Source organism: Schistocerca gregaria, chromosome X (assembly GCF_023897955.1).
Source record: "Schistocerca gregaria isolate iqSchGreg1 chromosome X, iqSchGreg1.2, whole genome shotgun sequence".
NCBI classification, from domain to species: Eukaryota; Metazoa; Arthropoda; class Insecta; order Orthoptera; family Acrididae; genus Schistocerca; species Schistocerca gregaria.
In genome coordinates, this window is record NC_064931.1 from 790,076,394 (window position 1) to 790,103,783 (window position 27,390).

Consider the following 27,390-nt stretch of genomic DNA (forward strand, 5'->3'; position numbering starts at 1 on the left):
GCAGTTTCCACTTTGACAGAGAAAGTTCTGACCGTGAGATCGCTTTTGATCTGCTTAACTATGCTCCCGGAGAACCCTTGTGTGTACAACTTTTAGAGTAGCCCTCTATGCCATACTGAGTCGAAGGCTTTGGCTACGTCTAGTAGCAGTATCTCGCAGTAACCTCTGTGGTTGAAGCCCTCTGTGGCTGCTTCGACCACTCTCATGATTTGTTGTGGGGCAGAGTGGTTCTGCCGGAATCCAAATTGGAAATCCGGCAGAAATTGTTCTCTGGTAATATGTTCCTGTACGGGTATTAGCAGGAAGCGCTCGTAGATCTTGTTGAGAATTGGCAAGAGGCTAATCGACCTGTAATGCTGCGGGAATAGAGGGTCATTCCCTGGTTTCTGTATCGCGACCACTTCCGCATGTTTCCAGCAAACTGGGAACTCGCGGGAACGACTCATCTCGTTGCAGGCGTTCGCGGGGTGTGTGATCGCCAACGGTGGGAGGTTTTTAACTAAATGCCAGAGTCAACATCTGTAAGCAGTTCACAAACTTTATCTCTAATACCTCTTATATTTTGATGAAATATGCTTATTCCTTCTCTACTTGGATACTTGACCTCCTGTGACAGTGATTCCTTTGCTAGGGAAACTTCCTTTAAGCAGGAATACCTATGAGCTGACTTCAGTCTAAAAAAGAAGCAACTCTAACACCAGCTACTACAGGAATTTTTCCATGAGTGATTCTTCCACCGCCCACTACACTGTCACTTATAAGCTTTGCCAGTCTCCTCTTCCCATACCTACTGAAGTGAAGGCCATGCCTAGTGAAACCCGATCTATTGATAAACTGGCACCATTGCAATGTGAGCCATGCCCTCCGCCATCAGTGCCTTCTTCAACCCCTTGTTAACACGCCTAACAGCAGCCTTAAGATGATGCCAATCATGACGCTGAAACAATTGCACGAAATGCACATTGGTGTCACCAGCTTGAGTAGCTATCTTTACCAGGTCACCACCTATACCATACTCCCCGTTCCTATCAAGACTATTCCCTGCTCCCTGATCCTCTTTTGTAAACTTTCTACATAACTCTCCAATGTTACCAGTAACCTGAGCCAACCCTTCTCTGGGCTTCACAATGCTGGTTACCTGTTACTCACTCCTCAACACTTTCAGTAACTGCTGGCCCACACCTCTGCCATGCGAACTACCTAGCAGCAGAAACTTCTTTCTGTTAGAAATCGCAACTGACTGCCTGCGTGGTGTCTGTTCTTTCGGCCATATCTGAAAGAAGAGACAAGGAGCGGAATCTGTAGATATTACGTGAATTGTAGGTGGAGGGTGAGGGGGGTGAAAGCAAAGGGAAGAAACTGTTGATGTCAGGTGCTTTGGGACTTTGGGCGGAATAAGCGACGACAGGAGAAAAATGTCTCGAACCGGGACTGGAACCTGGAATCTCGCCCTCAAAAGCCAGTTGCGTTAACCAGTGCGCCACCCGGGCACTGCTCGCTACTTTGAGATTCCCGCATAAGACCAAACGTAATTGTGCATCCGCACTGAAAGTGGTGGATTCACTGCCAATACAGGAAAATCAGTTATATGAATGAGGGGCGTCTGTTCATTCTGAAGGCATTCCCTGGGTACTGAAAGGCGCAATGAATGAACAAAGGTGTGCATCTACCCTTGGGGACATTGTCCACCTCTGCATACATCTCGCAGCGTACGTGTGTCGTTCGAAGAGCGCCAGGATGAGCTTACCGTACCCCACTGGCTACCACCCTCCGGATTTAAACCCACATTCTTGTTGTTTCCTTTCAGAACTCCGTTCCTGTACGTCTCGCAGCGGGCAGCGCTACAAAAGGTGGTTGGTTATTCATGCTTCTAACAGGTGGTCACATTAATGTGACTTGACATTGCGATCGTCGCATTCTGCAGTCTACACATTCAGCATTTAGTTCACTCAATCTGCCTAACCGAAAGAGGTGGCGCAGTGGTTGGCACAATGGACTCGAGTTCAGGAGCACGGTAGTTCCAATCCACGTCTGGCCATCAATTCCGTGATTGTCCCTAAATCGCCCCAGGAAAATGCCGGGATGTTTCCCATGAGAACGGCGTGATGATTTATTTCCCCATTCTTTTGTAATTCGTGCTTGTACTCCGTCTCTAATGATCGCACCGTGGACTGGACGTTAGACTCTAATCTCCTTCCCTTCCTTCAGCCTGCCAAGTCACGACTCTGGCATTGCGATAACGCGACGCTCTGCGGGAATCAAGCCAAATTGAACCCATGCCATATCTGCATGAGGCTCCAGTGTTCATTACCTCATAAGTTTAGTGAGGAAGTTGTTCTATGTAAAAAAAAAAGGGCAAAAATACTACTTTAGAGTACGTATTTGATAACACGTAACGTGATTATTAGTATAGCTATAAGTAGATGTAAAATTTGTATCCTCGCAATTAGAAGTCTGTGTTCTTCATAGTCTTAGCCATCTATGCAATGTATAACGTAGTGAAATGGATTATCTTTTTGTTATGATATTTCTTTCTATTTGTATTAAATAACTGAGTAGATGGTATATTTTATTCTACCAGTCAAAATTAGTTGTGGGTGTAACATTTACGCGGCGTCTATACGATATTTTTTGCATGGAATTACTCAATATTATCTCAAAAGTGGAAATATAATTTTGTTCACATCAAGTTGTCTGTCAGCTTCATTAGCGCACGGCTTTAGTAAGCATCGCTCGTGCGAAACTCAGGTTGCCGTTTTCTCGCTGGTATCCTGCAAATTATGGAAAAAGGACAACAGGCGGATTCCATATTTCTAGATTTCCAAAAAGCATTTAACACGGTGCCCCACTACAGACTGTTAATGAAGGTACGAGGATATGGGATAGGTTGCCATAAATGTGAGTGGCTCGAGGACTTGTTAGGTAACAAAACCCAATACGTTGTCCTTGACGACGAGTGTTCATCAGAGACATGTGTATCCTCATGAGCCGCTAGGGAAGTGTGATAGGACTGCTCTTATTTTCTATATGCATAAGTGATCTGGCGGAAAGCATGCGCGGCAATCTGCGGTTGTTTGCTGATAATGTTGTGGTGTAGAAGGATACAAGATGACTAAAAAAATTTCTAGTTGGGGTGATGAATTGCCTCTAGCTCTTAACGTAGAAAAATATAAATTCATGCGGATGGATAGGAAAAACAAACCCTTAATGTTTGGATAAATAGCTCTGAGCACTATGGTAATTAACTTCTGAGGTCATAAATTCCCTAGAACTTGGAACTACTTAAACCTAACTAACCTAAGGACATCACACACATCCATACCCGAGGCAGGATCGAACCTGCGACCGTAGCGGTCGGGCGGTTCCAGACTGAAGCGCCTAGAAAAGCTCGTCCACCCTGCCCGGCCGTAATGTTTGGATGCAGCATTCATAGTGTCCTGCTTGACACAGTTACATCGTTTAAACATGTGGGCGTACCGGTGCAAAGTGATATGAAATTGAATGAGCATGTCAGGTTAGTGGTAAGGAAGGTGAATGCTCGACTTCCGTTTATCGGGAGAATTTTGGGAAAGTATGGTTCATAGGTCAAGGAGACCGCATATAGAAACCTAGTGCGACTTATTCTTGAGTACTGCTCGACTGTCTGGGTTCCACACCAGGTCGGATTGAAGGCAGACATCAAAGCAGTTCAGAGGTGGGCTGCTAGGTTCGAACAACACGCAAGTCTTACGGAGATTCTTCGGGAACTCAAATAGGGATACCAGGAGGGAAGCCAACGTTCTTTCCGAGGAGCACTATTGAGAAAATTTAGAAAAACGGCATGTGAACCTGACGGCAGAACATTTCGCGTAAGGACCCCCAAGATAAGATAAGAGAAATTACACTCCTGGAAATTGAAATAAGAACACCGTGAATTCATTGTCCCAGGAAGGGGAAACTTTATTGACACATTCCTGGGGTCAGATACATCACATGATCACACTGACAGAACCACAGGCACATAGACACAGGCAACTGAGCATGCACAATGTCGGCACTAGTACAGTGTATATCCACCTTTCGCGGCAATGCAGGCTGCTATTCTCCCATGGAGACGATCGTAGAGATGCTGAATGTAGTCCTGTGGAACGGCTTGCCATGCCATTTCCACCTGGCGCCTCAGTTGGACCAGCGTTCGTGCTGGACGTGCAGACCGCGTGAGACGACGCTTCATCCAGTCCCAAACATGCTCAATGGGGGACAGATCCGGAGATCTTGCTGGCCAGGCTAGTTGACTTACACCTTCTAGAGCACGTTGGGTGGCACGGGATACATGCGGACGTGCATTGTCCTGTTGGAACAGCAAGTTCCCTTCCCGGTCTAGGTATGGTAGAACGATGGGTTCGATGACGGTTTGGATGTACCGTGCACTATTCAGTGTCCCCTCGACAATCACCAGAGGTGTACGGCCAGTGTAGGAGATCGCTCCCCACACCATGATGCCGGGCGTTGGCCCTGTGTGCCTCGGTCGTATGCAGTCCTGATTGTGGCGCTCACCTGCACGGCGCCAAACACGCATACGACCATCATTGGCACCAAGGCAGAAGCGACTCTCATCGCTGAAGACGACACGTCTCCATTCGTCCCTCCATTCACGCCTGTCGCGACACCACTGGAGCTGGGCTGCACGATGTTGGGGCGTGAGCTGAAGTGCGGTGTGCGGTGTGCGGGACCGTAGCCCAGCTTCATGGAAACGGTTGCGAATGGTCCTCGCCGATACCCCAGGAGCAACAGTGTCCCTAATTTGCTGGGAAGTGGCGATGCGGTCCTCTACGGCACTGCGTAGGATCCTACGGTCTTGGCGTGCATTCGTGCGTCGCTGCGGTCCGGTCCCAGGTCGACGGGCACGTGCACCTTCCGCCGACCACTGGCGACAACATCGATGTACTGTGGAGACCTCACGCCCCACGTGTTGAGCAATTCGGCGGTACGTCCACCCGGCCTCCCGCATGCCCACTATACGCCCTCGCTCAAAGTCCGTCAACTGCACATACGGTTCACGTCCATGCTGTCGCGGCATGCTACCAGTGTTAAAGACTGCGATGGAGCTCCGTATGCCACGGCAAACTGGCTGACACTGACGGCGGCGGTGCACTAATGCTGCGCAGCTAGCGCCATTCGACGGCCAACACCGCGGTTCCTGGTGTTTCCGCTGTGCCGTGCGTGTGATCATTGCTTGTACAGCCGTCTTGCAGTGTCCGGAGCAAGTATGGTGGGTCTGACACACCGGTGTCAATGTGTTCTTTTTTCCATTTCCAGGAGTGTACAAAAGTGTTAGATGTTTGCACCCGTTACTGTCCTAACTAGTCGCCAGCGATGTGGCAGGCGTAGTATACTGTTACCAGAGCCTGTTCTGTTGATGGTGCTAATAGAGTGGTCTGAAGTTACGGTGATTCTCATTTACGACTATGATGGCGTTATCCTAACGCATTACATTCTTCCACGGCAGACCGTCAATGCACAGTATTACTGTTCGTTTTTAGAGCATCACCTGCGACCAGCTTTCTTAAAGCAGCGGCGACACTTTCTGCGCAACCCACTCATCATTTTACACGACAATACGCAGGCTGCGCTGTTCGGTCCAAGAGACTGGGAAGTACTGTACCGTCCACCATACTCCCCAGACTTAAGTCCTTGGGGTCCGCAGCTCGTGGTCGTGCGGTATCGTTCTCGCTTCCCACACCCAGGTTTCCGGTTCGATTCCTGGCGGGATCAGGGGTTTTCTCTGCCTCGTGATGACTGGGTGTTGTGTGATGTCCTTAGGTTAGTTAGGTTTAAGTAGTTCTAAGTTATAGGGGACTGTTGACCATAGCTGTTATGTCCCATAGTGTTCAGAGCCATTTGAACCATTTTAAGTCCTTGGGATTTTGAGTTGGTCCCGAAGATGAAGGAACCACTTCGTGGCATTCGCTTCCGAACTGTTCCAGAGATTCGACAGGCAGTTACCGATGCTTTGTGTTGATTACACAGTGTACTTCGGTCTATTTATCCAAATTAGTTTATTTATGGTGTGTTCACAGATGGTTGATAGCAGTTGCATCAATCGCTTTTCTGTAAACCATTCTGAACGATGTAAGAATTCCCATGAAAAATCCCCTCTCATTAAGCCAAAGCATGTTTCGAAACGTTTAGTTTTAACAAGACAGAACTTAAATTTCTTTTCCTTATAAGCAACCTTCCGCTGTAATAGCCCTGCAAGCAGATCAAATTATAGAGCGACGTAGATTATAAATTACTGGGGAAACTTGAACTTAGTTGCCTGACATGAGATCACATGCAAGCACAATGTGGCTGCTTTTGTTAGTTTACAAAGAGACCGTCACAATGTTGACAGTAAACAATATGCTGCAAATATTCGTCTCATTCCTGTGAGGCATTGGATGAAAAATTTAAAAAAAGTTATAATTTGGGATATTTCATGTTGAAATATTGAAATGTTCAAATATGTGTGAAATCTTATGGGACGTAACTGCTAAGGTCATCAGTCCCTAAGCTTACACACTACTTAACCTAAATTATCCTAAGGACAAACACACACACCTATGCCCCAGGGAGTACTCGAACCTCCACCGGGACCAGAAGCGCCTTAGACAAATATTGAAATGGGTTCATTGTATTTTCATTACTAGTATACTGTGATTTAAATAATCGGAAAGAGAACCTTCAGCTTTCGCTTCCACCTACACCGGGAAAGTAATTTAGTATCTACTGAATCACATAAGTGTCCTCTTTTCGAGACTATCTACATCTCTAATATTTCGCCAGACACGTTTCTCGTAGGCAAACAGAACTTTTTCGTTCCTTTTTTATCGTAAAGACGTCCCGCTTTCTTCAAAATCTTGAATGCGTCCACTTTTCCTTTTGCCGAATGGAAATGCAGTGTGGCTAGGGCCTCCCGTCGGGTAGACCGTTCGCCTGGTGCAAGTCTTTCGAGTTGACGCCACTTCGGCGACTTGCGTGTCGATGGGGATAAAATGATGATTATAAGGAAAACACAACATCCAGTCCATGGGCGGGGAAAATCTCCGACCCAGCTGGGAATCGAACCCGGGCCATTAGGTATGACATTCCGTCGCGCTGAACACTCAGCTACAAGGGGCGTATAGTTTCACAATTAAAGTTAATGAAAATATCTTTCATTATGTGCATTTTCAACTTCTCGCGGCGTAATGAATAATCCATTAAATTTCGGGCATGCAACCGTGCAAATAAAATTTGTTCTACTGATATTTCGGCCGCGTATCGTCCAGCCATCTTCAAACGAGTCACAAGACTGTGACTCGCTCTGAAGATGGCTGGACGATACGCGGCCAAAATATCAGTAGAAGAAATTTTATTTGCGCGGCTGCAGGCCCGAAATTTAATGGATTAACTTTCACTATATTTGCTTGTATGAAGAGCAGTTATTGTATGTATAAATGAGTGCCTGCTGCAGTGGCCGAGCGGTTCTAGGCGCTTCAGTCTGGAACCGCGCTACCGCTGCAGTCGCTGGTTCGAATCCTGCCTCGGGCGTGGATGTGTGTGACGTCCTTAGGTTAGTTAGGTTTAAATAGTTCTAAGTTCCATGGGACTGATGACCTCAGATGTTAAGTCCCATAGTGCTCAAACCCATTTGAACCATTTTTCATAAATGAGCTCTGTTTCAGTCTTACCACGGGTGAGTAACGCCTGTTAGTTGTGGGAACTATGCCTAGCTCTTCGGTGTGGTATACACCCGAAACGCGCAGAAATGGGGGTGGGAAAGATATTGCCTGCATTAAATAAATTATAATAATTTAAGTTCCAGAAGAAACTGTCTACAACGAATATATTTTATTTTCTTAATGTGAATCTTTCAGCGTACCTCCAAAGTTGTATGTTTTACTCATCATGAGAGACTTTGAAAAACACCGAGGGAACGAAGCACTGTAAATAAACTGTTTATGGTGCCATATATTCCCCACTCACATTTGTAAGCAGCGGATGCTAGGAGAGAGGAGAACACGTAAACGCCATTCGTTCTGCCTTTAGCTCTGTGATGTTCCGCTGCCCCTACACGACATGATGATATTTCTATTTCGAAATAAAACTGTTGTAAAGAGCACTGACTTGTGCCGTGGAAAATTTTTGATCTTTATGAGTCTCTAGTGCAACACGACTACTCCGTAAAGTTAGTCTCACAGCAGAAATTTAACTCTCTGAATAAAATTGTTGCAGCAATAATGTACTCGAAATTTTTGACTAATAACAGTAGGACGAGGTCGTGCAAAAACGATTCTTTTTGCGATCAGAGGTTTTCTTAACTTTACGAAGTCTCATTGTAACAATATTTTATCCATGTTCTAAACTGAGAAGTAGTTTACTAAACGTCTTTTGGGTTTGAGGCAAATTTTTCAAGTACAGATAACATAACTGTATAACTTCGTTTTACAGCTTACATTACAGCGACTTTCTATAACAGCCGTAAAACTAATTAGTTAGAGAAAATGCTTTTCAAATGTGACGATAAAATTCTTTATAGTTAGACGAATGTGTTGTGAATGATCTTGATGTGTGGTAGTCTCAATGGCTGTGTTCAGAGGGTAGACAGACTCACGTTACATGAACTCCAATAATGTCTGAAGTTGACAAAAACCGCTTCCAGTCGTATGGGTGAATAAGAACTGTCACGACTTCAAAAGTTAAATGGGTCTGCTGCACTAGTCCTTGGTTTCTTAGATTTTTTCGTGTACCGACAATCTGAACCGAAACTTAAGATTGAAATCGTAACCTCTATAGTGTTACTTAATACAGTAGTTAGTTAAAGGTTGAAGTTGTGATGCCATCGTGATGTTCACTGTTTGCCAAAAATACAATTTTTTTTACGTATACGCTTAAGAACATCGACGTCAAAGCAATTCTTTATGTGGAGAGGCTTATATTTCACAGACGTACACAGCGACAAGTATGTTGATACAAGAAGCTATCAAAAACATCAGCTATTATAAACATGAGCCGGCTTCTGTAGCCGAGGTCGCTAATGAACACTAGTGCAGTGGTGCTCGACTCGAAGATAGGCGTACTCGAATTCTGGTCACATGAAGAACTCAGGTGGCGTTTGGGGAATATCGCGACAGATTCCTGAGCATTCTGTTTTGCGAACAAAAATTTTCCCTAACGGCACCCGTCTCAACGGGGCCTTACCGAAAACTCCGTCAGCGCCCGATCGTGGCGCTGATAGCACTTTGTTCAAGATAAGAAGGGAGGTAAACCAGGGTTTAACGTTCCGTAATCGAGTTCGTTAGAGACGGAGAACAGGCTCCGATTGGTGAATCACGGGGAAGTAAATCGGCTGTGTCCTTTTCAATAAACCATACCTGCACTTGCCTTAAGTTATTCAGATAAGGCACGGGAAACATCAATCTGCATGGCTGTACTGAGGTTCGAAGCGCTATCCTTCCGAAATGCTTTCTTTCAGACGATTTGCAATTTTTTTCACACTGTTACCAACAGAGTAATTAATTCGATTATTAGTTCGTAGCTTTATATTTGACAACTGTGTTACACCATTGTATGACAGCACATACCATTGGAAACATCCGATTAAGTTTTTACGTTTATGGACGCAAAACTCAAAGAAAGCAGAAAGTGAGTTATGATTCTTACGTGAATTTACTGCTTACACAACAAGACCTTAATTTGTAAATGAGTATGAAGCCTTTGTAACAAACTCACCAGTCCGCTCTGTCATTTTCATATCAGACTGATTAATAAGTGTATTGTTGATTAATGGAATCGAATCGAATGAAAGCATTAGTCTAATGAATGGATAAATTAAAATATTTCTTGTCGCAAAACGTACTAGAATCCAGTCTATTGTAGAAGTACGAGTATTTGTGCGTCCTGCACAGAACTGCACACAATGTTTCAGAAACTTGCAATTCTGTTCGTCCTTGGACCGTTGTCTTTTACGACTTCGCCGGTGTGAAATCAGATTTGTCCCATCCCTGTTAATCAATGAAGGACCTATGAGACTCAGCAATGAAAGCCACCAGTGCTCGTTCTCAACGACCCAGTAGTTACGAGGTATCCGTGATGGCGTGGCTCAAGTACGGTAGTAAAAAGAAAGATTCTCTGATATACTGCAGAGAAATATTGCCTTATAGAAGATACAGTTTGATTAGTTTTATGCTACACTAGAATTTTTAGTATTTTCTGTGCTATCTTTTATTCATTTTCGTTCTGAGCGTAATTATTACACATTAACATCAGGCGCAGTTTACAGGAATTTCGGCGTAACACTAGAACAGCAGAAAATGTGATACCCTTAGTGAGATTTGCATTAAAAGTCCATACTTTTCCATGCACTTTTATGTGATGTAAGAATTTCAGTCAAAGCTTAAACTTGAAGTTTTAACACTTAAATTACTGCTTTGGATACAAAGCTTTGATTTCACCTGTTCTTAAGCATTGAAACCACACTTTAAGCAGATCATATGCAGTGTTCACATACTTTGTCTGCAGATGGATTTTTGCGTTTCTTACAGATGTCGGTGACCTTGTTTGCTTTGCAGTTTGTCACTTCTTACTACTTATTTTTTCATTTGTCGAGTCCCACACCTACTTCTTTGTTCAATCTGTTTTCTTTCGTGACTCCATTTACCAGCAGAAGATAGAACCCCTTCCCCTTCACATTATTTTTGTTTGTTTGAGTGTAGATGATCTACGGACTTACCGCTGTCCTCTCTAGGATATTCTAGAAGACATACATCAGTCATGTCCTCTAAGCAATCTTAGTTGTATATTTACGAATAATTTGATCAACGAAGCCCACAGTGCACTTCGTGGCGTTATAAAAGGCAGCATTTTCTGCTTTCTTCTGCCATTCCTCATCGACTGTTACTTCAGGATATAGTGTGCTGAGAATAATAAAATCCCTTGCTACACTGTCAGTTTACGGCGGAATGTAAATCAGGACTGTTCTTCTTCAGTGAGTAACTGATTCCCAGAAAATCTTGTTCACTGTTCCCACCAATGACGTTTCCTTCTGTTGAAGTTTCTTGGCAAGTTCAAGGATTTAGAAAAAGTTTTCTGTTGTCACGTTCTTTCCTTGTTTTAGAAATTGCTACATAAGGCATGGGCAACGTATTGCAAATGTACTTTGATATTAAGTCTACGGCTATCCCAAACTGAATCCTTATTTGACACGAGTTTTTGGTGTAGACCTGCACCTTGATTTTTTTCGATTTATTCTTCAGTTGTAATGTTTTTCATTCTTCCATGGTCTCCATATTTCAAAAATATAAACTAACGTGTCAGCAGCGATGGGTTGAGCTCGAGAGGCTTTTCATTGAAGCGCAGGAATCTGATACGTTAGCATTATCTGTCTCATGTCATTTTATCCTTCACAAAATTTGGGCCCGAAAAACGTGACCAAAAATCATCCGAGGAAACACATTTAGCACCAACAGCACCTCTGGTGTATGTGATACCAACCATTGTCTCCAGTTCCTCCTACGATTTAGTCCAAGTGGTGTTCCTAATTTCATTCCGACCACATGCTTCTGTTTTTTGTAGCACGAGGCATCGACTCATTAAAGAAGCTGGAAGGCTTCCTCTCTCATTCAGGAAATTGAAACCAGCCTTTCTTCACGAGGACAGCGAGTTCGCGACTTTCCATTCCGTTCAACTCTGTCTACTATCATCACTGTTGCCCCAGATGGCTCCCGAGACTGTTATGGGAAGACATTTACTGACAGTAATTTCTCCACAGTGTCTCTATTTTCACCGTCACTTGTCTCTGGTAGAAAGTCACCATCCGAATCCTGTAAGTCACTTAAACTTACCTCCGTCAGAGCAGGCCCCGTAAGGCCCAACGGTACCGACTGACCACCCTGTCATCCTCTGCCGATGAACGTCACTGGATACTGATATCGAGGGCTGGCCGGTGTGGCCAAGCGGTTCTAGGCGCTACGGTCTAGAATCGCGCCACCGCTACGGTCGCAGGTTCGAATCCTGCCTCGGGCATGGATGTGTGTGATGTCCTTAGGTTAGTTAGGTTTAAGTAGTTCTAAGTTCTAGGGAGCTGATGACCACAGCAGTTGAGTCCCATAGTGCTCAGAGCCATTTGAACCATTTTGAACTGATATCGAGGGGCGTGTTGATAGCACACCGCACTTGCGGTCGTTGTCAGTTTTCGTGACCGGAGCCGCTAGTTCTCAGTCAAGTAGCTCTTCAATTGGCCTCACAAGGGCTGGGTGCACCCCACTTGGCAACAGGACTCGACAGGCTTGGACGGTCACCAGCCCGACAGCACTCAACTTCGGTGATCTGACGGGAATCGGTGTGGTCACTGCTGCAAGGCCGTTGGCATCCACCAAGTCACTGTCTCACAGAATATCTGAGTTCTTCAGCATACTTAAAATCTCTTCACCAGTAATACCACACTGACGCGACGTAACTGAAAACGTTACGGACAACGTCACAAAAACATTACATACAAAAAACTACCTGTGTAATCAGGCTAGCAACAGTAACAACACACGAAATACGACCAAAAACATTCGCTGGATGATAGACAACGTGAAGCACCCAGAAACTGTTCGGATTTTAGTATAACTTCTCATACGTACACAACATCGGTGAGCATATAAAGAGTTAGAGTTGCTACTCTCTGTGACAAGTAGAACGGCAACCACATGAATTCGTGTTGTTCACGTTTAGCATTGTACAAGACATGGTAGGATATACAAGAGGCTTAAAGAGCGTCAGCTATTGAGTGATCGTTGTGAAGAACGTGGAAATACCGCGCATTCGTCTGATACAGCGTTATCAGCACCTGCCAGAATTTAGAAAGGGCCTCATTTTGGGTCTCCATTTGGCCGGCTGATCGAATCGGGTAAATCCAGATTTGTGAGGCATTACGATGTTACATTTGCCCGATGCTGGACTGCGCGGGAAAGTGTTCGACGTCAAGATAACGGTCGACCACGCGTGACACCCACAAAGGAAGATCGTTGTATTGTGCACTGAGTACGTAGTTATCTACGTCGTAATCTCTTCACATCTGCATCCACCATCAGAGAACAAGTAATGGCCTCTGAAACATCATGTGTCACCCTGCAGCACTGGTCGAAGACAAGAAACAGCTGCCTATGCATTACTGCCCGTGCGTATACTGCCATTAACACCCCACCAAAAAGGCTGCCTTTGGCGGGATGCCGTGACTGGGAACCATGGACTGCTGATGAACGGCATCGCGTTGTGTTCAGAGATGAATCGCGGTTCTTCACTACCCCAGATGAGTATCGGCTGCGAGCATGGTGGCGAGCTGGGAAGAGGTCTCATTCTTCCAGCGTTTTGGAGTGAAGCAACGATGTTACTCCTAGCGTCATCGTGAGGGAACCATTGGGTATGGCTTCAGCTTACGGTTGGTAGTGATTGAGGAAACTCATACAGTACAACGAAACGTAACGGACATCCTACGTCCTTATCTGTTATTCTCATGCGTGATGCCACGTTTCAACTGAAACATGCTCATCTATACATGGCACGTGCGTCTATGAACTGCCTTGGTCGGCAAGATATCCAGGTTTGTCCCTGATAGAACATGTGTGGGAAAAGCTGGGACCTGACCTCCGTCCCACAGCCAGTATGCCGGATATGAAGGATCAGTTATAATTGCTGCGGGACAAGCAACCTCCGGGAAATAAACAACGACTTCATGACGCCCTTTCCAACCGAATCAGTGCATGCATCGAGCTCAAAGAGGATGAAACGTCATATTGAGAAACCGTCTCATACCGCCAAGTTCTTTCCAAATGTGACTCGATTTTGTAATCAATGTAATAACATCAAACACCCTTTCAGCACGTGAAGTTTCGTTCTGTTTCCTCCTCCCATCCTGGATGATTCACTGTTTTTGTCAGACAGAGTACATTACCGTATCCAGCGTCGGATTTTTTCTGGCAACGTGACTGAGCTATTCTTGAGCAAAACAAAATACAATAAAGCACCTTTGTAATATGAGAACAAAAGTACTCTAAACAGGAGCTACGCCTAGGATCAACTGAATCTTTAAGCTGTTTTAGATATACTCCGTGCAATTTCCATTATATCGTCAGAATTCAGTAATTTGCTTGATACTATTGCAAAAGAATAAAAAATTGGAAAATCACGAAATTTGATGGAACGATGTTGCAGACTAAGTTCATTACTGCGCAAAAAAAAAAAAAAAAAATGCTGAAGCGTGCTTTTGATCCTTTTTGCTTCTTTACTGTTAAAATTTGACGCTTCATTACACACACATCAAAAAAAGTCACCTCGGTTCCGATAGTTCTGGAACCTGTATAGATAATTGGAAAAGAACTCAGCACAAACATCATTTCCGCCATTTTTACTGATCATGAAAACCACACACTGCATGTTGTACCACCATATAGCGAGACCTTTAGAGGTGGTGGTCCAGATTGCTACACATACCGGTACCTCTAATAACCAGTAGCACGTCCTCTTGCATTGATGCATGCCTGTATTCGTCGTGGCATACTATCCACATTTTCATTGGGGCATTGTTGCTCCAGATTGTCCCACTCCTCAACGACTATTTGGAGTAGGTCTCTCATAGTGGTTGGTGGGTCACGTCGTCCATAAACAGCCCTTTTCAGTCTATCCCAGGCATGTTCGATAGGGTTCATGTCTGGAGAACATACTGGCCACTCCAGTCTAGCGATATCGTTATCCAGTCTGGAATTGCACGACCGCTACGGTCGCGGGTTCGAATCTTGCCTCGGGCATTGATGTGTGTGATGTACTTAAATTAGTGAGGTTTAAGTACTTCTACGTTCTAGGGGACTGATGACCTCAGAAGTTAAGTCCCAAAGTGTTCAGAGCCATTTGAACCATTTTTTGTCGTTATCCTGAAGAAAGTCATTCACAAAATGTGCACGAAGGGGGGCGCGATTTGTCGTCCAAGAAGACAAATGCCTCGCCAATATGCTGCTGATATGGTTGACCTATGTGTCGGAGGATGGCATTCACGTATCGTACAGCCGTTACGGCGCCTTCCATGACAACCAGCGGCGTACGTCGGCCCCCATAATGCCACCCCAATACAGCAAGGAACCTCCACCTTGTTGCACTCGCTGGACAGTGTGTCTAACGCGTTCAGCCTGACCGGGTTGCCTCCAAACACGTCTCCGACGATTGTCTGGTTGAAGGCATATGTGACACTCATCCGTGAAGAGAACGTGATGCTAATCGTGAGCGATCCATCCAGCATGTGGTTGCGCCCATCTGTACCGCGCTGGATGGTGTCGTGTTTGCAAAGATGGACCTCGCCATGGACGTCGGAAGAGAAGTTGCGCATCATGCAACCTACTGCGCACAGTTTGAGTCGTAACACGACGTCCTGTGGCTGCACTAAAAGCAATATTCAACATGGTGGCGTTGCTGTCAGGGTTCATCTGAGCCGTAATCCGTAGGAAGCGGTCATCCGCTGCAGTAGTAGCCCTTAGCTTAGGCGGCCTGATCGAGGCATGACATTGACATTTCCTGTATCTCCTCCATGTCCAAACAACGACACTTTGCTTCACTCCGAGACGCCTGGACACTTCCCTTGTTGAAAGCCCTTCCTGACACAAAGTAACAGTGCGGACTCGATCGAACCGCGGTATTGACCATCTAGCATGGTTGAACTACAGACAACACGAGCCGTGTACCTTCTTCCGGGTGAATGATTGAAATGATCGGCTGTCAGACTCCCTCCGCCTAATAGGCTCTGCTCATGCATTTTGGGTTACATCTTTGGTCGGGTTTAGTGACATTTCTGAACAATCAGAGGACCGTGTCTGTGATACAATATCCACAGGCAACGTTTATCGTCAGGAGTTCTGGGAACTGGGGTGATGCAAAACTTTTTTTGATGTGTGTCAGTCCTTTCTACATGCAAACAACTTTACATTTCTTTGCATATAAAGCTGAGGAAATTAGATGGAGTTGTTCATATACCTCATATGACAGTATCAGTTATTTGTATTAGCAGCTTTTGTCTACCATGCATTTTACTGCCTCACATCTTGAAACGAAGAAACGTTTTCTATTTTTCCTTTTTTTGCGTTTCATTGCTATATTATATCTCATTATTTAGTGTATTACTTATGGTCGTTTTTGTGCTGTAGTCGTGCTTCCCCTGTTTTTAACGTATTAAACTTTTATTTCTTTTGTTATTGCCGTTCTTACCTGCTATATGCGTGTTGCAAATATTTTGTCAGAAAGACATTACACTTCTGCCGCCTTTTCACATGTTGTTGTAATTGTATAATGTTCATCTGTTCGTTGCTCATTTGTTTAAAGAGTGGAGCGCAATTGCAAAGTGTTGTTGACAATTAAGATGTCTGCTCCTCAATAAGAGTCACTTTCAATAATTTAAACTTTGTTGATTTATGGGGAAATCATACAAAGTGTATACGCTTGGAAAATCTGGAATAAGACTCACACATAAGCTCACACTCACGCGCGCGCGCGCCCACGAGCACACACACACAAACACACACACACACACACACACACACACACACACACACACACACACACACACACACACACAGAGAGAGAGAGAGAGAGAGAGAGAGAGAGAGAGAGAGAGAATGATGGCTATAGGAGAGATTTGTTGTTGTTTCAGAACTCGAGCCGGAGCTTGGCGTGGAACACTTGGCTGATTTACGATACCCAGACGGCGATCCTCCATGTCACTTTTGCTGCCAACAAACCAGCACATCCATACACGATGAGAATCGTCTCAAGATAGTTAGCGGTGGTAAGTCGACACTTTTCTCAACGTAAGCACTCTTTTTGAAAGAAAATTCAGTTAACTAATGTCAGACTGTTTTTGTATTAATTAGTTTCAATGAAGTCTAAAAATAGGTTTATTTTTCTAAACTTGTCAGTATATCGGCCACAGCAATTTATTTTCAACCTAAGTGCTTCTGTGTCAGCACATTTGTTTCACGTTAGCCTCGATTTTTTTCTCAGACATACCGATTCATTGGCGAGGACAGTAAATTGTACTTCATTTCACTGTAGTTTCTGTAACACCACGTTTGATCTTTGCTCTGTTGACTTATACTTTGAGCAGTGAGTAGTTAATATCAGAGAAGTGGTCCGGCAGCGGCGGGAAATAAATAACTCGGCGCAATACGGAAGAATTAACTTTAAAGTTGTGATTTTCAGTCATCCTAGGGTATTGTTGGTCACTAATTCCAGATAATTTTATTTGTATTAAGAAGTCTACAACACTTAATAGAACTCAGTAAAATAATTACATGTTGTCGTTGAACACTGTGGCAAGCACAGCGCATATTTTAAATCACTTTGTCCTTCAGCCGAACTCAAGAGTCATTCTGTGCCAATGCTGCAAGAGAACTAGGATTTAACACTTGTACTAGCGCACTTGCACCAAAAAAGGTGAAACGAGATAAGACCAGACAGGCGTAGAAAACTACGAACTTCTTGGAGGACTGATAATCTGTCAAAATTAACTGCCCTAGAGAACGGTGTCACTGTGCTAATAAAATGCAATAAGCACTCAGTGAAATCAAAAGCAAAATGTTCCCTATGAGACTGACAAAAAATACTAAGACGATTAAAGCGAATGAACCGAACAATGTCATGCATGCAGTACTTCAGTTATCGTACCGGCATCAAAACACAGAACGATCCAAAGGATACAGAAACACTGATTTCCGCCTACCGAAACAGTTTCACTCAGGAACATTGTACTAGGTTACTCCTTTAACTCATAATACTAATATCAAATATTAAGGAAGTGATCTCGAAGCAAATGATCAGCTACGGTTGCACGTCATATGAAAGGTGACTGAGCATAACGTGATACATGCACAACTCTATCTCGATTATACAAAAGACGCTGCCCCACTTCTAACGGCAATTTATCATGCGTCACTGGTGCAATGGACCAGCCCAAAAAGTTAAAAAACGGGAGAGAAATCATTCTACGGACTGATATGCAAAACTACAGGAATATATCACTGAGGTCGGCCCATAGAATTAGGATACACGTTTTAATGCAGGTGTATTATTGCTTTTTTGTAGATCGAATAAGACCTATGTAGGATTTACATGGAATACGCGAGCACCAATCTTGTGACTGTTCACGTTGTTCACCTATGAGATAAAGACAGCAAGAGATTCCATACATTTCTAAACTGACACCTGGTAAAGAAACTGCTCCCTCTTGGAGTACTGGTCAAGCTTTATGATTTGTGACCGGATGGGAGAGATCTTACGATATAGATCTCAGAATGTTTCTCGTAATGGGAAGAAACCATCAGGTGTAAAAGTAGCTTTGGGCGAACAACTAGTGAGCGTAATTGGACCTTACCGTTCACGATATACACCGATGGGTCAAAACATTGTAATCATTTGTCACAGTGAGAATTAATGCTGTATGTTGACGTTGTGGGCTCGTGAAGTGGTAAGGAAATTATACAACCAGTGCAGACACGAATAAGGAACATTCTATCGACAATACGAGGCCTGTGTGGGGCATCCATTAGCAAAGGGTTCCCGCCAGAGGTCGCTCTCCGAAACAGTAGAAACTTCGCATTGCGAAAGAAAAGAAAGGGTGAAAAATAACGATTTAGGTGCCAAAACTTACCAATTTTTTTAGCAAATGACGGTCAAACATTGGACGCGACTTCATCAGGCCACTCGCGCATCATAAAACCAAGTGGGTAGCGCAGTGGCTAAGAACACAGTTTCGAAATTTCGTGCCGTGAGTTCACTCCAATATTCCGTTTTGTTTTTTGTTCTTCTCGTCGCGAAGTATGTCACATCAGCATATTATGAGATACTATAAAATACAATTCGATTACTGGTAAAAGAAATACACAATTCAGCCTCATTAAAAGCACACTGTATCATCACAAATATTCTATAGGGATGTTATAATGAAAGAACAGTTAATTACAGAGGTCCATTGTGGGTCTGTAATTACAGTACGGCAGCGAATACTGTTTAACATTCATATGTGTTAATGCGCAACCGATTTACGCTGGAAAAGAATTAGTTCCAATTTTGGCCTCTAGTTGCAAATCTGGCGCTGTGGATGCAAGAAAGACGTATAGAAATGCTTCCATGTGTAATGGATTAGGAACTGATCGTGGACAGAAAAGGTTAAACGAATGAGGAAGCCGTAACGTTGATTCAATTATTAATCGCCTTTTACACGATTTGTTCAGTATGAGCACCGGAGTCGCCGACGATATGCTGCATCCGTAAAACAACACGATCGACAGTTGCTCGCAGCAGTTTCTGTGGAATACGAGTAACGTTTTCCTGTGTGCTGGCCTTCAGATAGACACTAAACGTGTCCCTGGTAAACGCGTTCTTTTAAATATCCCTAGATCGAAAAGTTACATGGATTCAGATCAGATGTTCTTGCAGTCTATGCATCTGAAAAACCTCTGGAGATAACACGTTCGTGGAAGGTTGCATTAAGCAGATGCTTCACTGGGCGAGCGACGTGACGTGTTGCCTCATCTTGCATGGAAACAATGGTTTCATTACACTTGCGCTCTTCCAAAGCACGAATCACATGCTGTGCAAGAATGTCTCGATAACGTTCAGACGTCACGGTACTCCTGAGAGGTCCTCTGGGTGTATATCCTCTTCAAAGAAGAACGGACGAAGAATAAAGATGCTTGTGAATCCACACCACACTGTCAAATACGGCAAATGCAGTTGCTCTTCGTGCAGAACATGCGGTTTAACAGTGAATCTTGTGCGGTTAGCAGTGCAAAATAGACCGCAAATGTTTCCATACTGTTGGCAATGAGATGGGAAATCACGTGACACTGAACGAGCATCGGCACTACTCGGGACACGTGCTCCATGGTCAGTTACAGCGAAAGCGACATCGTCAATAACTTTCACTTGGATAGGACACTTCCCTCTTCCACACCAAACAAACCTATGTTCTCGAGTTTGATAGTCATCTTCTTTAAACCATTTACTAACATCGGGCCTCTCCTCAGACCTTCCAGTCGGCGATACTCCCTCAGTGCAGCACTGTAATTGCTGCCGTTCACATGTAACAGTTTCACTAACAGCGTACAGTCATTCTTCTCGATAACCGTACTGTTTAGTCAGGTTATGGCTTGTCAAATGACAGCGTCGAAGTTATACCATCATACAGTGTACAGCTCCATATTTCCATCTTGTGGCCATAATTGGAACTATTTTTTTTCAGCGTAAATCAGTTCCCCATAAACACAATAGCATATCTTCCAAGTTTCGCTGCCATGCTATAATTACAACCCACACTAGAATAGTAGCTGCATTTTAATTATAACCACCCACTATAATATTACATAATTAACAGTAACAGAATATGAAAATCATATAAATTCTAGTATTTCAATTATTGCTTGGATTTTTACTTTTTTGAGTCTAGACAACCAGTGCGTTCATAAATACATTCGAAGCATAAAAATTCGGAACGTCACGAGTGACATTCAAAGGCACATATACCAAGCCCGCAGTTTTTGTATGAAAATCATTAGTTAAACAGTCTCGCGACAATTTCGCAGTAAACCGTGCATATCAAAGTATTTTTTCGAAAGCTGGCGCCTGCAATTAATTATGGATCAAGGTGTGTATTTTAATTGCATCGCTTCTAGTTGTGATTTTCCTTTGCTCTGCAATAAAAAAATGTCATGTGACTAGGGCCTCCCGTCGGATAGACCGTTCGCCTGGTGCAAGCCTTTCGATTTGACGCCACTTGGGCTACTTGCGCGTCGATGGGGATGAAATTATGATAAGGACAACACAACATCCAGTCCCTGAGCGGAGAAAATCTCCGACCCAGCTGGGAACCGAACCCGGGCCATTAGGTATGACATTCCGCCGCGCTGAACACTCAGCTACAAGGGGCGGACAGTTTCACAATTAAAGTTAATGATAATAGCTTTCATTATGTGCATTTTCAACTTCTCGCGGCGTAGTGAATAATCCATTAAATTTTGGGCATGCAGCCGTGCAAATAAAATTTGTTCTACTGATATTTCGGCCGCGTATCGTCCAGCCATCTTCAAGCGAGTCACAAGAACAAATTTTATTTGCATGCCCGAAATTTAATGGATTAACTTTCATTATATTTGCTTGTATGAAGAGCAGTTATTGTATGTATAAATGAGTGCCTGCCGCTGTGGCCGAGCGGTTCTAGGCGCTTCAGTCTGGAACCGCGCTACCGCTACGTCACAGGTTCGAATCCTGCCTCTGGCGTGGATGTGTGTGACGTCCTTAGGTTGGTTAGGTTTAACTAGTTCGAAGTCCTAGGGGACTGATGATCTCAGATGTTAAGTCCCATAGTGCTCAGAGCCATTTGAACCATTTTTTTAACTCGCCAGATCTAAACCCAATCTAACACGTCTGTGATGTGATTGGACGTTATGTGAATTTATGGGAAACAGGTGACCTGTAAGTAGAGATGCCAACTGCCTCATGAGACTTCTGCCAGGGCCTCACTGCTTTCACGCCATGATGTGTCACCGCTGTTATCAATGCCAAAAATGGACATACTAGCCATTAGGTAGGTGGTCACAATGCTGTGGCTGGTCAGGTTACATCCACCAATAATAATTAATTTCTTGATATTTACATTGAGTTACACTGACGATAAAAGCATTCAGTCACTCATAGGCCTACTTATTAATCACAACATTAGGCATGCTACATTCTAATATTTTTATTCCATTAATTCAGTGTTGACTGCCTTGATTTTGTCCATTAAATAACCAAATGTGCGAGTTATTCCAATAGTCACCACAAATGGTAATTAATTCAATGAATGACATATCACTTCTACATGTTTCCAGAATGTGCTTCGCCAATATGCTTTATATTCAGATTGTCCTGTTTGAAATAGATCATAAGGTTCACACTATCCCGGAGCAATTGCCTCGGAGTCCTTGAGTATTTCGGATTCATATAAAATATGTTGACTTGCATATGGATACCAAAGCAGAAATATATGTGGATCTCATTCATTTTCCATTGAAACATCGTCAAATATGAGTTCGTTGTTTGGCTTTATTTTTTCAGGCGGTGGAATATCACTACTTTGATTCAAATGGTTCAAATAGCTCTGAGCACTATGGGACTTAACTCCTGTGGTCATCAGTCCCATAGAACGTAGAACTACTTAAACCTTCCTAACCTAAGGACATCACACACATCCATGCCCGAGGCAGGATTCGAACCTGCAACCGTAGCGGTCACGCGGTTCCAGACTGAAGCGCCTAGAACCGCACAGCCACACCGGCCGGCTATCACTACTTTCTCTGAACCTATGGTATGTTAGTCCCACAATGCCATGCGAAATCTCCATCAATAGCTGATATTTTAGCTGAAACAGAGTTTTCGAAAAAATATATTCATTTTAGGTGCGAATTCCCCCAGAATGTGCAGAGATTAGTTTTCCCACAGCCTGAAGGCCCAGTAAGCAAGGCACATATAATGTCGGAAAGTAATGATCCAATCGTCTTGTTCTTCTGGTTTCCAGTTTCATCATTCCAAGACCAGTCACTTGATACTAAACTCTAGTGGTGACGTTGCTTCGTTCACTTGGTTTTGGGAGTAATTGTTCATGTACATTGGCAAGCAGAGGGTTTTATAAACTCTTACACATAGCAGGGTAATAATATTTAAATAGGATCGTAGTTCAGTGCCCGCATCCGGTGATGTAAATAATCGTATGCTTCCACCTCAATCGATGCACTATATGCATCGTAGAGTTAGCTATAGTTTTTCATTATAGGCGAAGAGTTTGGACAGCTAACTACAGTAGATTACTTCGCAACGTTTCATAGAATCGGTAGAAATATGACTGAACCTTTGTGGGAACTCTACCTCATGCTGTGATGCATAGTTGGCATTAACTAAACTCTTGGATGTCTGCTCCCGCAGATGTATGCACTCTTTGTTGTTAAATATTTCAATGAAGTATGGAAGTCCCCTACAGAGTTGGCATATTTACCTAGTATCGTTGAGGAAGTGGAAATGTTTCCATGGAGAAAGGCTGAACTCTACGTTGATGCACTATGTGATCAAAAGTATCCGGACAGCCTCAAAAACTAACATATTTTCATATTAGGTGCATTGTGCTGCCACCTACTGCCAGGTAATCCATATCAGCGACCTTAGCAGTCATTAGACATCGTCAAAGAGCAGAATGGGGCGCTCCGTGGAACTCACAGACTTCGAACGTGGTCAGGTGATTGGGTGTCACTTGTGTCATACGTCTGTACACGATTTCCACGCTCCTAAACATTCCTAGGGCCACTGTTTCAGATATGATAGTAAGTGGAAACGTGACGGGACACTTACAGAACAAAAGCGAGGAGGCCGACCACTTCTGTTGACTGGCAGAAACAGACGACGGTTGAAGAGAGTCGTATTGTGTAATAGGCAGACATCTATCCAGACCGTCACACAGGAATTCCAAACTGCATCATGATCCACTGCAAGTACTGTGACAGTTACGCAGAAGGTGAGAAAACTGGGATTTCATGGTTGAGCGGCTGCCCATAAGCCACACATCATGCCGATAACTGCCAAACGACGCCTCACTTGGTGTAAGGAGCGTAAACATTGGACAATCGAAGAGTGGAAAGACGTTGTGTGGAGTGATGAGTCACGGTCACAATGTGGCGATCCGATGGCAGGGTGTGGGTATGGCGAATGCCCAGTGAACTTCATCTGCCAGCGTATGTAGTGCCAACAGTAAAATTTGGAGGCCGTGGTGTAATGGTGTGATCGTGTTTTTCATGGAGGGGCCTTACACCCCTTGTTGTTTTGCGTGGTACTATCACAGCACAGGCCTACATTGTTGTTTTAAGCACCTTCTTGCTTCCCACTGTTGAAGAGCACAGAGATTGCATTTTTCAACACGATCGAGCACCTTTTCATAGTGCACGGCCTGCGGCTGTGTGGTTACACGACAATAACATCCCTGTAATGAACTGACCTTCACAGAGTCCAGACCTGAACCCTATAGAACACCTTTGGGATGTTTTGGAACGCCGACTTCGTGCCAGGACTCACCGACCGACATCGGTACCTCTCCTCAGCGCAGCACTCCGTGAAGAATGGACTTCCATTACCCAAGAAACCTTTCAGCGCATGACTGACCTTATGCCTGCAAGAGTGGGGGGCCGAGGATAGGCCAACATCATACTGAATTCCAGCATTAACGCTGGAGGGCGCCACGAACTTTTAAGTCATTTTGAGCCAGGTGTTGTTCAAATGATTCAAATGGCTCTGAGCACTATGGGACTTAACATCTATGGTCATCAGTCCCCTAGAACTTAGAACTACTTAAACCTAACTAACCTAAGGACATCACACAACACCCAGCCATCACGAGGCAGAGAAAATCCTTGACCCCGCCGGGAATCGAACCCGGGAACCCGGGCGTGGGAAGCGTGAACGCTACCGCACGACCACGAGATGCGGGCCCAGGTGTTGTCCGAATACTTTTGATCAGATAGTGTGCATCGCATAATCGACATCAGTCATCCATGGATCACATTACTTTGACTTTAGTAAATTGACACTAACCCTGACACTCTTACACCTCGTGGTGTTTAAACAGTAGGTTTTGTTGAACAGCATTGTGTTCATGTCAGGTGCCTGCTGATGCAACGACTTCGCCTCGCCTGCTAGAAAAAGCTTATTTGGTTTTTTTTTCCCCTTTTCATCACCATCAGCGTTAACTCACTGCCACGCAAGCAGAGAATGTTCATACGTATCATGACATCCTCACCCCTTTTTCAAAAGAAGAGCGTGAACTGTGTATCGATTGCTGTAAATGCATTTTTATGACATCTGAGACGGTGATTATTAATATTATTATTATCTTACGACATCTTCATATGTCCTTGTCACTGTAACACACAGATGCAGGAAGAGAGTGATTTGCATGAATATTTTTTTAAAAAAAGAAATCTGCAACCTGCTGAGTTACAAAACATAATGACGATCATAAATAGATCAATACTTAAATGCTTACACTTCGTTCGTATTAGTTATTTAGTTACAGTATAGCGATGTCACGAGCGTGGAGGCGCGAGAAGCGTGGGAGCGTGGGAGCGTGGCGGCACGGGGTGCGGGACGCAGGCCGCGGGGCGTGGATTGAGAGGCGGGGGATGCTTGTTAAAAGTTGCGTGAGTGCAGCGCGCGGTGGGTGAGGATGTATGTAGCTGGATGCTGATGTCAATGGAGTATCACACGCATGCGAACTGCAGCCCTGTCTCACTCTCACCACGCATGCTGAGCAGGGAGGGGGGGGGGGGGAGGGGCGGAAGAGGGGAGGAGTGTCTGTGTGCACTCGGGGCGAGGGGTTTCACGAAAAATTTGAAGAAGTGCAGGGGGGCTTGGTGAGACCTCCCCTTCCGTCCCCACCTTCGGCAGGAGGTAGTACGTCATGATTCCTGGTATGATCTTGGAGATATGGAAGTGCTCATACTGACGTCAGTGAAATATAACAAGTACTCTTGCCTGAGCACTGTACGATTACGAGAAATTACAAGTAACAAGAATTAGTCACTGCTTTAGCACGTTACACTTTATGAACATACTTACAAATTTCATCTTGCAACACCATTGACTGATTACACTTTATTGGTTCCTAAATCTTTTTAAGCTCATTACTTCTGCACAAAATTAAGATATGACCAACTGCACCAAACAACATGTCCGCAACCCATGAATGCCCCTTCCTTCTGATCAGGCAGTGCCGCTACTTCGCTTGGGCGCCCGCTCTTGGCGGAGTTCAAAGGGCACCGTCTCCATTTTCGTTTAGCTTTTGTTTCTAGCTATGCATGTAATTGTGACCTTCGAAATAAGTAGGCAATATCTTGCTATTTAGAGATAATTACTACAGAATGTTAAGTGAGTTAAATGCACTTTTATTAAAACATTAATGAAATAAAGTTAGCATTTTGGTGGGCAATCTCCAAACACATCTACCAGTCACACTGGTGGACTACAATTCTGGTAGTCTTTCCCACAAGAAATGTGCCATCAGAAATTTAAAAAGAAATCTTTTTGTCAAATATATGTTCATTTTGTAGAGCACATCTTTGTCAAGAGTTTGGTGTATAAGACATATGTGTTAGGGAAATGTAAGACAAGTTATTAGGTCTTGTGTGTACCAAAGTGCAGTGTATTTCGCTCTGTGGAATTCAAAAGTCTCTATTTTGTAATGGAAGGACAGTGGAAATTAAAATGTCATGTGGTGACTATCCTGCTCCCAGTCCGATAGTCTGACATCCCATCCCCCTTAAAAAAAGACTCAATTGATATTGGGTGGGAGAATGAGATCTCTTCAGAAAATTTGCAATTTCCCAGTTACAAATAATCCCACCCAGTATTAATTGTAAGTTTTTTAATGGGGATAGGATGTCAAACTGGCCGACTGGGAACAGGACAGGCACCGCAGGACATTTTAATTTCTCTATCGCCAGTTAGCTAATAAATTTTTCTGTCATATGACATAAAATTAACTACAGGAAGCATAAAACCAGTAGAGACAAGAGACAAGTGTGACAATACGGTAAACATTTCTTCAATCCTTCGATGTCAGTATTTTTGCTCTCTAATCTTGCTACAGCTTTAACTGGCGTGTCTTCCGTTCTGCGGAAGAATATACAGGGTGACCATTATTGAATTATATGAAATAAAATCGTCTTAACTTCTGAACGGATTGCGTTACGATGTCCAAACTTCACGGTTGATACGCGAGTTGGGGTGGCAGTCACTGAAACAAACGCAGTTTTCTTTACGGCGAGATCTACTTAAGAAATTTCAATCACCAACTTTCTCTTCCGAATGAGTAAATATTTTGTTGACACCCACCTACGTAGGGAGAAATGATCATCATAATAAAATAAGAGAAATCGGAGCTCGAACGGAAAGATTTAGATGTTCCTTTTTCACACGCGCCATTCGAGAGTGGAATGTTAGAGAAGTAGTATCAAAATGGTTCGATGAACACTCTGCCAAGCACTTAAGTGTGAATTGCAGAGTAACCATGTAGATGTAGATGTTGGCCGAAGGGCATGTGGGCAGTTAGTATGCGCCTTGTTAATTTTTGCGACGAAGCGCAGTTTCATTTGGATGGATTCGTCAATAATCAAAATTGGTGCATTTGGCGGATTAAGAATCCGCATTTCGCGATCGAGAATCTCTTCGCCCTCAACGGGTGACTGTGCGGTGTGCAGTGTTCACTCACTGAATAAACGGTGCGATATCCCTTGATGGCACTGTGACTACCGAACGGTACGTGCAGGTTTTGGCAGATGATTTCATCCC

The 27,390-nt window shown here is 44.0% G+C and overlaps 1 protein-coding gene across 1 annotated transcript in view; it reads left to right on the forward strand.

Moving 5' to 3' along the window:
* LOC126298321 (uncharacterized) overlaps window positions 1-27,390 on the forward strand; it is an 897,137-nt gene that overhangs the window by 221,897 nt on the left and 647,850 nt on the right. The window contains exon 2 of the mRNA XM_049989619.1: window positions 16,679-16,813. Coding sequence (XP_049845576.1) covers window positions 16,679-16,813 — 135 coding nt within the window. The remainder of the gene's footprint in view (window positions 1-16,678; window positions 16,814-27,390) is intronic.